Source organism: Poeciliopsis prolifica, unplaced genomic scaffold, assembly GCF_027474105.1.
Source record: "Poeciliopsis prolifica strain line A6 unplaced genomic scaffold, Auburn_PproV2 SCAFFOLD026, whole genome shotgun sequence".
NCBI lineage: Eukaryota > Metazoa > Chordata > Actinopteri > Cyprinodontiformes > Poeciliidae > Poeciliopsis > Poeciliopsis prolifica.
Genome location: NW_026562401.1, coordinates 6,032,385 through 6,044,405, shown reverse-complemented (window position 1 = coordinate 6,044,405; position 12,021 = coordinate 6,032,385). Strand labels below are relative to the sequence as shown.

The following is a 12,021-nucleotide window of genomic DNA, read 5'->3' as shown; positions in this document are numbered from 1 at the left end:
GATAATCTGCAAAAACCATAAATGAAAATAGTTTGAAGTTATTGTCTTCTTTTTCATTTATACAGCTGTGGAATATAATTAATATTTTATCTTACGTCCGTCCAGTACATAGTTTCAATCCAATCATTTACAAGATACTTTAATATGAACAAATAATGGGGGCTTCTCATTATGAGAAACCTGCTAGACAAATATCTTAAGAGCAAAGATTCCTGTGTCACTAACTAACTCGTCCAGACATTATTTATAAACGACACACATACACTTGCTTACGGTGCTAATTATCAGCTTACTAAATTTAGCAAAACACCATTGTTCGAGATACGATGCCATTTAATATGACAAAATTACGCAGATCTATGATGAACGTAATCAAAAGCGTTAATTTAGTCATCTTAGATAGCATCATAAAACGATTTCTATTAGCGCGATGCATCCTGGGTACAGAAAACAAAACAGCCGGGATCTACGTATTATCCAATCGAACGTACAATCGTTGGAAAAGGGCGGGACTAGTTTCATCGCAGCCAATCGAATGACGTTCATTCACATCACTCATACTGAGAATGTCCTCTCTGCCATTGTTTATAACAGACACGTGAAGATTTTTTTTAATTTTTCTATTATGTCTATGGTATATAATACCGACTTTATGCTCTTTTGAAATTTTTATTCATGATTGTAAATATCAGAAACAGCAGGCCTTTACATAAAGTTTCCTCGACGGATATTATCTGCACCCGTTTATAAGGAAGCTCTGGAAACAAACTGAACTCTAACACATTTCATGTAAATGTATAAGAGCTAAATGTCCACGTAATTATCTATTTGGTTTGATTTTGACTTATAAAGTTGCTTTTAATAAATAGACATATTGGAACGCATCAAAGCTGCGGTGACTAATTATTACTGATAGACTCACATTTTTGACTATATAACTATTTAAATTCTTTGAATGCACGTGTGAAATCTGCTTTTATTTTTTATTTCAGTCAGAACCATGCAAGTAGTCTCATAGAAAATTATGTTTATGCTTCCACAACTGGTCGAAATGAAAAACATACAATTGAATATGTGGAATAAATAGGTAATTGTGTATTTTAGTTCTTGTTTTTGTTTCTTCTTCTTCTTGCTCGATGCTCTTGAAACTCATCTTTAAATCAAGTGATGATTCAGCAGTGCGAAATATGAACGTTTTTTTAAAGCTTTTCACCATTCAGAATACGCAACACAATTCAATGGTGCAAGGTTTATGGAAGAACAACGCCCTCTGGCGTCACAATATGGGATATGCCTAAATGAATAGTGATCATTTATATTTATTGGCCAGCAGGTGGCAGTGTATGGAGTGACTCATTTAGAATCCAATGATGTTGCATTGCTTATTTATTGAAAAATGCAATTCGACATCTTCGAAGCAGCAGATAATAAAACATGGCTTAAATGTAAGATTTAGATATGTAAGAAAATAGCTGTGACATTGTCGGCACAAAATAAATGTATTTTGTTAAATTAATTCAGCAGCTCGAAACTGGACGCTGTCCTAGTTCCTGGTTATGTGTTTATTTATTGACATGGACTTCTGTAAGAGTTTTGCGAAATGATGTTTTCACACAGTACTTGAACGCATCATGACTTTCCCTCTTTCCCCGTCCTCGTCTCTGATCTATGGAGATACGTTCACGGACGTCCTGTCACACGAACCAATACCCCTACATGAGAGGAGGAGTCAGGATTTCCGTCTTCATAAATACCCCGAGCTGCCCTCTACCGTTCGCTCTTTCGCCCCAGACAAGAAGGACTGTGCCTTTCAGTCGTTTTTTTCATTTTCTCAGTAAAGTCTCTCAAAAAATATTCGCAAACATGAGCAGGAAATTCTTCGTTGGTGGCAACTGGAAAATGAACGGCGACAAGAAAAGCCTCGGGGAGCTCATCCAGACCCTGAATAGTGGCAAGGTGGACCCCAATGTCGGTACGTGGGGATTTTTTTTTTACCACGATTACACAATTTCCTCTTTTAATTTGGACAATTTCCTTCATTTTAATGTTTGAACAACCCTGAACGAACCGAATTCGTGTAGCTGGCCAAACAGCTCGGCCATTCAATGAATCAGTTAAGACTTTTAGCATAATAAATCTCCTCCTCTGTAATATTTTACACTTAATGATATTATAGTTTTTGTTTAAGCTTGTCTGTCTCTAGATTAGAGGGTGAAAATCGTGAGGAGACACTGATGAAGGACACAGAGCTGTTGCCGTCATGTCGGTGGTGGGTGTGCGCGTGCAGAAGCACGTAGTCCCTGTAACGGCCGGGGTGCGTTCAGGTTCAACTGGTGGTAAACGTCATTTGACATGGATCTTGGCTTTTTAGCTGTAATCCTCGCACCGATAATGCAAAACAAAGCACAGTCACCGGTATTTTAAATAACATCAGTGCTTATATGCTTTCATAGTGGATACTTTTATACAATTTTGGCCTTCGGATTTTTTTCTTCCCATCCCAACTTGAATGCACCGTCTGCGCTGTTGCTGCCTGCAGTCTGGAGACAAACCAGACAGAACTGAATGTCAGTCAGTCCCTCTTGCGCCTCTACGTTATGCAACTCAATTATTGAGTCCAACAAGCCTAACTCACACTACTTGGACTTTGCTCCCCAAACAAATCCACCTTTGCCGCGCCAATCTGTCAAATTTCTAGAATTTCCCCCCCAAATTATTCCACGCTCTGGTTATTTTTACTCATTTGACTTTTGAACTCTGGGCTTCAAGACTGGTCTTCGGCCTGTGCAGAATGCAAACCCTTTGGTGACCTTTTAGGCTGAACTCAGACCTTTAATGCAGATGACTCCAGCCCAGGAAAATGACCTTTTACCAAACCAATAATAACATGCAGCGTCTAATATAGGTCCTCGTAACCCCAAAGATAAAGTTACATTGTGAATGTCAGTGTCTTGACTTTACTGTACTCTGCTTGTCCCAGGCAGGCTGCTGCAAGAAAAGTGCTGCAGAGTATCAACTGTATTGTAATCGTTGCTTAAATTTATTTTAATTATCTTAAGCACAACGTTAAGTTATTGAAAACTGATGTCCAAAGGCATTGTCACATTGAGGTTTAAATATTAAACATTTCTGTAAGTATTAATACTTGCAAAGCTTTAATAATTTTAGTTACTTTTGTTTTTAATTAAAGATGTACCAATTTGTCTAAATAAGCCAGTCATTCTTTGCATTTAATGGATGGCTGACTGATTAAATATGAAAAACTACTCCTGAAAGAACTTCTGCAGTTTTTGGTCAATGATTGAATTAACCTTGATGCACTTAGTTAATAAAAAAAAAAAAAAACAATCCAGTGAAGTCTACGGGCATACTTTGAGTCATAAATGGAGATAATGTTCCTTTATTTTCTGTTGCAATAATAGCTGCTACCTCTGTCAACGAACCTGCAGCACATTTGTCCCACTCTGTTATGTGTTGTATTAAAATAACTATTCTCAATCTACAGGTTGTCTTCAACATTAAATGAAGATATTCCTCCATGCTACAATTTAATTATTTGAAGTGCATCACACTGTCATGTTTATTTTTTGGACTAAAACTGGAAAAAGTTCCCATTTTAATGTATTTAATGGGAATTTATGCTCTCTAGCAGATTGGTGAATCTTTAATTTGGATTCTTAAATGCTCATTGCTCAGAAAATTATTATTTTTGCATTCATTTTTTGTAGGATAATGGGAGCAAAGGTGCTACTTTGTGTTCCATATTATAGATTATAAACTTGTGTTTTCTGTTTTAACAGAGGTGGTGTGCGGTGCTCCATCCATCTACCTGGACTTTGCCAGGTCCAAACTGGATGCCAAGTTTGGAGTGGCGGCTCAGAACTGCTACAAAGTTCCCAAGGGTGCCTTCACTGGGGAGATTAGGTAAAGAGAAGAAACCAGCTGATTTTCTTCAGCAGAGCTTTAGTTTTGGTTTTGTCCTGAACATTTTCCCACCTGCAGCCCTGCGATGATCAAGGACTGCGGCGTGAACTGGGTTATCCTGGGACATTCCGAGCGGCGACACGTCTTCGGTGAGAGCGATGAGGTAACATGGTGATATCTGACTTTCTTACAATTTAGACTTGTAACATTTTAATTAAAGACTAAAGCTGCGTTCACACAGCAGGCAAATGCGACCCAAATGCGCTTATTTTGTTTTTTTACCCATATGTGACCTATATCTGGCTTTTTCACTGCAATTTGAACAACACAATTCTGATGTTTTCACCCCAAAATGTTAATATGAGATAAAAGCACAATAAGCTTGGTGGCCCACCAGACTTATTGTACACCAGGGGAAGCCCTGAGGGAAAGACTGTGCAAAAAATCAGAATTGAGAATTAATATCTTTTGTGTGAACGTAGACAAATTCTACTTTCTTTTGTTTTTCTTTTTTTCTGCGTTATTAGCTGATTGGTCAGAAGACTGCTCATGCTCTGGAGAACGGTCTCGGCGTGATCGCCTGCATCGGCGAGAAGCTGGATGAGAGGGAGGGAGGCATCACGGAGAAGGTGGTGTTTGCCCAGACCAAAGTCATTGCAGGTATGCAGCTTCCAGGACAGAGTCTGAGTGGTGCAACTCGTGTTCAGATAGAGAGGGAGGGTTTGGAAATATGTCTGCTTGCGCCATACCAAGTCTTATCTCATTGACAGACAACGTAAAGGACTGGAGCAAGGTCGTGCTTGCTTATGAGCCTGTGTGGGCTATTGGCACCGGGAAGACTGCGTCTCCCCAGCAGGTAAATATTGGAAAAGCTGAATGTTTCCCCACCGAGGGCCGTGCTGTGTGGCTTCAAACACGATTTGTGTGTGATATATCAGGCTCAGGAAGTTCATGAGAAACTGAGGGCGTGGCTGAAGACCAACGTGTCTGATGCTGTAGCCAACTCTGTGAGGATCATCTATGGAGGTGAGCTGTCTGAATTATAATTGAAAACGTTATTAACAAGTTGTGACATTACATGCTTTTGGCCCTCTCTGCTGGAGGGCCAAAAGCAGCTCTCTGGACAATAACTGGCATTGGTTTTAGCTGTCAATATAATGCGCTAAATCTCGAATGTTTGCCTGATATGTAAAAGAAAAGGAACGCAGTGCTTTGCTACTAATTGTCAACACTATAAAAACTAGAAAAATGTGTCTAAGAGTATCTCATTTCACTGGTCAATAAAAAGTTTTAATTTGAAAAAGAAAAGTAGCAGGAGAGAGGTTTATAAGTTATGCTAGCTTGACTTTGACAACCTTAACATGTAGATATGCTGTGGAATTCGATGTGTTCGATGTCAGTTAAAAATAAGGTGACCAACTCACCAGCTTTCTGACAGGTCATCAACAGACCTCAGTGTTTAAATTAGCTAATCAACCTTGATCACTCACTAATGATCACAAAATAAACATCAAGCCTGAAAACTGTAACGGACTCGATGATCTGTTCTTTGTGTGGGAATGTTTTTTGTGTGTTGAATCGTTATACACCAGTGGAGCTGTTGTCAGTCAGTTACATATGGAACGTAAAAGAATCGCCGTTTTGCCCTCCAGCGTTGTGCGTGAAATTTTCCGGATGTAAACTATAGCAATGTGTTTGGGCTAATTGTTGTACATTATCCTCCTCATGCATCAATGCTGCTTCTCAGGTTCAGTAACTGGTGGTACCTGTAAAGAACTGGCCTCCCAGAAGGACGTGGATGGTTTCCTGGTCGGCGGAGCCTCTCTCAAGCCAGAGTTCATCGACATCATCAATGCCAAGGCGTAAAGACCCAACTGGATCGTCTCCCTCAACTCGCAGTGCTTCTTCCCCTCTCTCTGTTCAAGCCATTTGTGTGATGTTGTCATTCCCTTGGTTTTTGTCCTCCTTTTTTATCTTTTGGTATATTTTCCCATAAAGAAAAAAGGGACAGGCTGACATGTGCACTGGTGCTGCACTGATGAGTCTACTGAGAACGGCCTGCGTGCAAACCTGACCTCCACACAAAGTGCTCAAGCTGACTACCAGATGTGGACGCGCAGTCCCCTGCCTTTACTTGAAAGGTTTACGAACTTCTTCTGTGATTGTTTTTAGGATAAACTGTGTCACTTTGTTTTTACTCTTGTGTCTCTTTGTGTGATTGTGAAGATCTGTGGCTTTTTTCCCTCACTGTAGATGTGCACAATCTTTTTTTTTTTATCACTCATTTTACAGAGAGAAAAGTGTCCATTAACATATTGGCTGTATTGTGTTATGACCCACAGTTAGAAGGAAAACTATACAGAAATATTCTAATAAACGGTTTCAAGGATACTTCTGTCTCTCTGTTTTGACTTCTACCTTGACTTTATAATTAAATATTTAGAAATGATTAAAAGTAATTTAAAAGAACGCCTTGTCTGTATGCAGTGTTGCTATGAAGGCAGGGGGGTTGATACTCCTGACATGTTGAACAGAGAAAGCGTCTAAAAATAGAACTGACAATACCCTGAAGGATTTCACTGCTATTTTTATCCTAAGACTGAAGCAAGAAACAACAAGGACCAAATATGAATTAAATGATCTTATTGTGTTGTTTTTAAGTGGATTATTGTATGGAAAATGATTATTTCATCCCAGAATACTTAAAAATGCAACTTAAAGTCTTGATTATGTAGAATGAGTTTACAGTTTATCTTTGAATAGCTTATAGCTTCATTGCACTAGATAAAAATCTGTATTTACAATATGTTATAGATGTAGGTAGAAAGTCACTTTGTTTTGAGGCTGGGGGTGTGACATTTAAATATTTATTGGTTGTATGCGAGTCATTTTGTAATATATTTTCTTTTAGGAGTAGTTTTACTAGTTTTTGCTTTTACTTGAGTAATTTTATTAAGTGTATTTACTCTTGAGTAAAATTTCTTGATACTCTACCATCTCAGTAACTTCACTGAATGAAGAGCAAACACATTTTAACCAAAAATTCACCGGATAAATACCCACACTTACAGTTTTTGTTGAAGTTTTATATGAAAGAAACCGATTAGGAAATTTTCCTTTTGCTTGATTTAAAAAAAAAAATTTTGTTGCTAATATAAATTATTGTCACTTCTGTCCATAAAATACTAAAATTTCCATTTAACTTTATATTTTGGTTAAATATTAAATTACGTCAGTAATATATTAAATGGCTACTTTTTACTTCTACTTGACTAAAAATATGTGAAGTGGTGCTGCTTTTACTTTAGTACAATTGTTGGTAACTCTACCCATTTCAACTTTTTAATTGAATGAGAAACATTTCATTTCCCTTTGGGATCAATAAAGTATTTTTGATTTTCATGTTTTCCCACTCCAGTCCACCAGGGGGCGGCAGTGTTTTCACGTTCTACATCGTGGCGTGACTCTCCGTCTCACGTCAGTGTTTACAAGCGAAGCGTAACGTTCACGGACCCGCAGAAATCCGTTTCACTCTCCCCGAAGATCCTCCAATCTTTTCAGAAAAATGCTTCCTCTTAGAGTTTTCCTTAACGAGAGACTTTCCGCGGTAGCGGAGGAGATTTTAGGAGCCGTGGAGAAGACAATAACGGTGTACCAGGAGGAGATTTTACGCTCCAAAGATTTAGAAATCAGGCAGCTCAGGATGCAGCTGAAGCTCCTCCATTCAGGTATGTCCTGGTCTCATTCTCATGGAAACCATGTGCCATGCGAAGTGTGTTAAAATGAAATTGTTCTGGCGTGTTTTCGTTTTGTAGAGCCTGAGTCGGACAATTATCTTGAAACCGAGCAGCTGCATTCTCCTCCCCCTCCTTCTGCTTCTCCTTCTGTCCAGCCCCATCAGTCACCCCCTGCAGTGGCTGCTGTCCACGAGGAGGAGCAGCAGCAGGGAGGGCAGGAAGAGGAGGAAGTCTGCTGCGTTGATCAGGAGCTCCCGGAGACCTCACAGGGCAAAGAGGAGCAGGAGCAGCCGCGGGGAGACGCGCTCAAGCGGCACTTCTGGATGGTCCACGAACCCGCCGAGAACCAGGACGATCCGGAGTCAGAGGCGCAGGAGTTCATCTCACCCCACACCGGCCTGCCGACCACTCTGCACGAACAGGCGCTGCACTTCCAGCAGTTCCTCAGCAGCAGCAGCAGCAACAACGGCGGGGGGAACAGCAGCGGCGACGAGAGCAGAGACAGGCCCTACATCTGCTCCGTGTGCGAGAAGCGCTTCACCAACTGCTCCCACCTGGCGGCCCACATCAGGACGCACACCGGGGAGAGGCCCTACATGTGTGACATCTGCAGGAAGACCTTCATCACCACAAGCGCCCTGAACAGACACCAGACCATTCACACCGAGGGGAAGCGATATATATGCGCCTTCTGTGGAAAGTCCTTTAAATGGATGGAGTCTCTAGGCAGACATGTGAGAAGCGTTCACAAGAGTGAAAATGTGCAAGTAAGAGATCCGCATCAAAGCTGCAGTATGTGACTTTTGTTGAAAATGTATGTATTTGTCAAATCTATAACTACAGTTTATGAGATCATTTGTGATAAGAAAAATCGATGAACTCCTGATCTACTATTGCTGTCTGAAGAAATGCACCGCCCCTGATCACAAACAGCCAATCAGCGCTTTCAAATATGTCAATGGAGGAAAAACAGCTTACCTTCCGTGGTTATGCTAACAAGGTTGAGCATTCATGTCAGTGTTTGTTTTTGTGACCTATAACGCGGGAGCAGCATGTACATGAGCTTGATTGGCAGCGCTTAGATCCTCCTCCTGCCTCTGATTGGTTGTTTCTGACTGAGCTGTGTATTTCTGAAGTTAGTACTGGGAGCAACATAATGATAATTTCAACAACTGTGTAAAAACCTTGAAAGGTGTAGTTATTCTTCAAATACATGTCCACGTATGAATTAATTATAAACTATATAGCTGGTATTCAGAATGTTAGTAAAGTGTGATTTACTGTATGTTGTACTGAATAGGCCTGGATCCTTTTAAGCCTTGTATAAATGAATAATTGGTATCAAACTGATTGTGTAACATTTTTACATCATGAAGGGTCCTTGTATTATTTCAGAATAAAAATTAAAAGTCATCATCTTTTATCTCATTTTCATGCTGCAGATTAAAAAGAACATCCCACTATGCGCCAGTAGGGGGCAGTAGCAGCTTTTCATTCATAAATCCTATGAATCTGAAGAATTTGGCACATTTAATATAATCTTTGTCCAAGAGTGTGGATTTATTTTCTCAGTGAAAATGTCAATGTTCTCATTCTGCTGCAAAAACTTTTAAAGATCCCTTCTCTTTGTTTATGTCACATTTAAAAATCTAAATATGAAACCTCCATCAGTTCACTTATTGTTTTTCTTCGGCGGTAATATAAAAGATAACCTGAATAAATGTGATTTTTAAATGTATTAGTAAAAAAATATTCAGCAAAAAAAAAGGATATCAAATATTTAAAGTAAATTCACAACTATGCGTTGTTTGGTGTTATCACAAAAACAATGAAGGGAGGCTGAGTGAAAATTAACAGCAGAGAGAAATAAAGAGGGAAAAATAAGACTGGCATAAACAGTAAACAGAAAGTAATACAATAAATTAAAGAAAATGAAAATAAAGCCCAAGAAAAATGGAGAAATGACCAAAACAGAAATAAATCTCTAACACATAAACATCATGATACGTATTTATTTAAGAGAAAACAGAGAGAATCCACACATCTGACAAAGAATATGCAAACTCCTGCAGAAAAAAACTCCAGGCCGGGATTTGAACCTACAACCTTTTAGCTGCAGCAAAAACACAAAATCTTAACAAGTAATTTTAGTTTAGTTCCTAATGCAAATATCTTAGTGCTCTTGCAATGACTTTCAAGTAACTTTACACCAAGATCAAGGAGTTTCTTTTAACTCATTAATTATTTAATGTTGATGAAGACAAATACTCATTAACAGATAATTTATCTTAAAACAAGACAATTTTTTTTATTTTTTTGTGACTTGTGGACTGATTTTGATGCAGATGGTGACATTTATTTATAATAAGTGTAAAGTTAAAATAACAATGCAAAGAATAAATTTTTTTAATAGTAAATAGAACCAAGAGACTTTTACTGCCTCGTCCAATCTAAATCATCAAACTTGGATAAAAATAAAAAGCATTTTGACAGGAAGTCACCCAAGTCCTGGCAACAACAAAAAAATACCCCTATTAAAACCAGATGGAAAATAATGTTTGCATTTTTGGATCTACAATGAAAAACATAAAAAATTGACTACTTAATTTGCTTGATTGTGTTTTTTGAACTTTTATATTCTTGGCCTGGTAGTACTTTTGACTCAATAATTTTGGCCCATGTGACAAAAAATGTTTGGACATTATTTACGCTATTTTTTTCCTACTTGTTTCTTTTTTATTTTCTTTTTCTTGTAACTTTAAGATCCACTGGCATAAATGTAAATACTTATTTCCTCCCATCTCTGGAAATTTGGACCGAGACTATTCAAGCTTCTGTGCAAAACGTTTTAATTGGCGTGTCATGTTAACAACAGTGGCCTTGGAAGCTGTAAAAGTGTGACTTTAATTATCTTATAATACAAGACAGATCCTAATGGCTGGACTTGTTTGATTTTCACAAATGAAAGTCACATGTTGAGACCAGATGCTCAGGCAAAACATTTTTTAGTGCCATGTTTTCAATCGAGATGTTTTCTTTTGTTTGTTTTTTATTTTGTAGAATTTAATTGATACCAGATAAATATTGTGTTTTGAACTTTTCCAACTGTCTATATATGTAACGTTTCTGCATAATTAAAGTGCAACTGAGATAAAATACTGCAAATCTTTTTCTGAAAACATGCAAAACTAGATTAGAAAACAATGAAATAGCAAATGATGCAATGACATCAGCTTCAATGTTTTCCTCATTTCTCTCAAATAATTATTGCGTCATAGAGAGTTTGATGTTAAAATTCAGCAGAAGCTTTGCAGACGTATTGGTGAGCACTACTCAGTAACACGCCGCTAAAAATTAACAACAAAAAAATTAATGGACCAAATCTGTGCACTTGGCTTGAGAAACAAAACAAAAACGAAATAAAAACATGGGAAGTGCAAGAATCATATAAATGAGCTTGCAAAAGCAAGCACGCCCAAACAGAGTTTTGTCACATTTCAACCACATTTTAGTATTTTATTTTATTTTATTCCAAGAGCAGCACAAAGTAGAGCCGAGTTTTTAAGTGGATAACAAAGGACAGGCAGCGTTGTTTAATAAACCTCCTAACTGTGAACTGATTTTGTATTCAGCTGTTAAAGATTCCTACAAACTTTCCTCTTCAGAATTTTAGATTCTCGTTCCAAGATAATTTTTTGTTATTGTGGATATTTAATTTGAAAACATTCTCTCTTTTTCCCCCCTAAAACGCTGAAGGAACACAATGTGGAAGCTGGCTTTCGATTCGTCCATGTGGCAAAATCATATTTCACTCATTTTTCACTTCTTGAGCAACTTTTGTTAGATAAACGGTGTAATGCTTCCAATTCAGGTCTGGATTATCCCAGATTAAGTGCTAATCCTCTGTGCTATATCTAGTTTGATCTATGATACCTTCACTCCAAAATGTAGGATTTGTTTTTATTTGTTTGGCTTCTAAACTGACTCCAGTTCAAGGTTTCCAGTCTAACTGGGTCCATTTTAGAAAATAAATGAACTCCAAACCATCTTGTGACGGCGAGTGAGATTAACTGTTTGACATAAACTACAGAATAAAGGTCGGTCATAAATCATGTACATAATCCTCATTTTTCAGAAAATTAAGTTCAGATTCAAGATTTTATCTTTTAGATATTAATAATTAATTAATAATTGTAATCTGATTTATATCCAGTTATTTATCAATCAGTCCAAGTTTGGTACCATGAACATGAATGTGAGCTGTTTGGTTTGAAATCGTTGAATAGCAAAGTCTGAAAAAATTAACTTTTTTCAATTGTTATTTTTTAAAAACTTGGACAAAATATAAAAATAAACACTT

General features: G+C 37.8%; 2 protein-coding genes and 1 non-coding gene across 3 annotated transcripts; 2 read left to right on the top strand and 1 right to left on the bottom strand.

Annotated features, from left to right (window-relative positions):
• Positions 1-157: 157 nt before the first annotated feature.
• Positions 158-214, bottom strand: LOC129371576 (U7 small nuclear RNA). The gene has a single exon (XR_008607165.1). It is a non-coding gene; the product is annotated as a U7 small nuclear RNA (small nuclear RNA).
• A 1,536-nt stretch (positions 215-1,750) lies between these two features.
• tpi1b (triosephosphate isomerase 1b) lies at positions 1,751-6,315 on the top strand. The gene is made up of 7 exons (XM_055047825.1): positions 1,751-1,972; positions 3,801-3,924; positions 4,003-4,087; positions 4,452-4,584; positions 4,695-4,780; positions 4,863-4,950; positions 5,672-6,315. Exons 1-7 carry the CDS (start codon positions 1,864-1,866, stop codon positions 5,788-5,790), a joined length of 744 nt encoding a protein of 247 aa, XP_054903800.1. The 5' UTR covers positions 1,751-1,863; the 3' UTR covers positions 5,791-6,315.
• A 1,105-nt stretch (positions 6,316-7,420) lies between these two features.
• LOC129371331 (zinc finger and SCAN domain-containing protein 12-like) lies at positions 7,421-9,077 on the top strand. The gene is made up of 2 exons (XM_055047891.1): positions 7,421-7,652; positions 7,740-9,077. Exons 1-2 carry the CDS (start codon positions 7,490-7,492, stop codon positions 8,459-8,461), a joined length of 885 nt encoding a protein of 294 aa, XP_054903866.1. The 5' UTR covers positions 7,421-7,489; the 3' UTR covers positions 8,462-9,077.
• The last annotated feature ends 2,944 nt before the right edge of the window (positions 9,078-12,021 follow it).

What these genes read in the sequence shown, in the direction of transcription:
- tpi1b (XM_055047825.1), top strand. Translation starts at nt 1,864, where the DNA reads ATGAGCAGGAAATTCTTCGTTGGTGGCAACTGGAAAATGAACGGCGAC. An exon ending in GCCTTCACTGGGGAGATTAG is followed by an intron (nt 3,925 to 4,002) that starts GTAAAGAGAAGA and finishes TCCCACCTGCAG; the next exon opens with CCCTGCGATGATCAAGGACT. An exon ending in AGACTGCGTCTCCCCAGCAG is followed by an intron (nt 4,781 to 4,862) that starts GTAAATATTGGA and finishes GTGATATATCAG; the next exon opens with GCTCAGGAAGTTCATGAGAA.
- LOC129371331 (XM_055047891.1), top strand. Translation starts at nt 7,490, where the DNA reads ATGCTTCCTCTTAGAGTTTTCCTTAACGAGAGACTTTCCGCGGTAGCG. An exon ending in GCTGAAGCTCCTCCATTCAG is followed by an intron (nt 7,653 to 7,739) that starts GTATGTCCTGGT and finishes TTCGTTTTGTAG; the next exon opens with AGCCTGAGTCGGACAATTAT.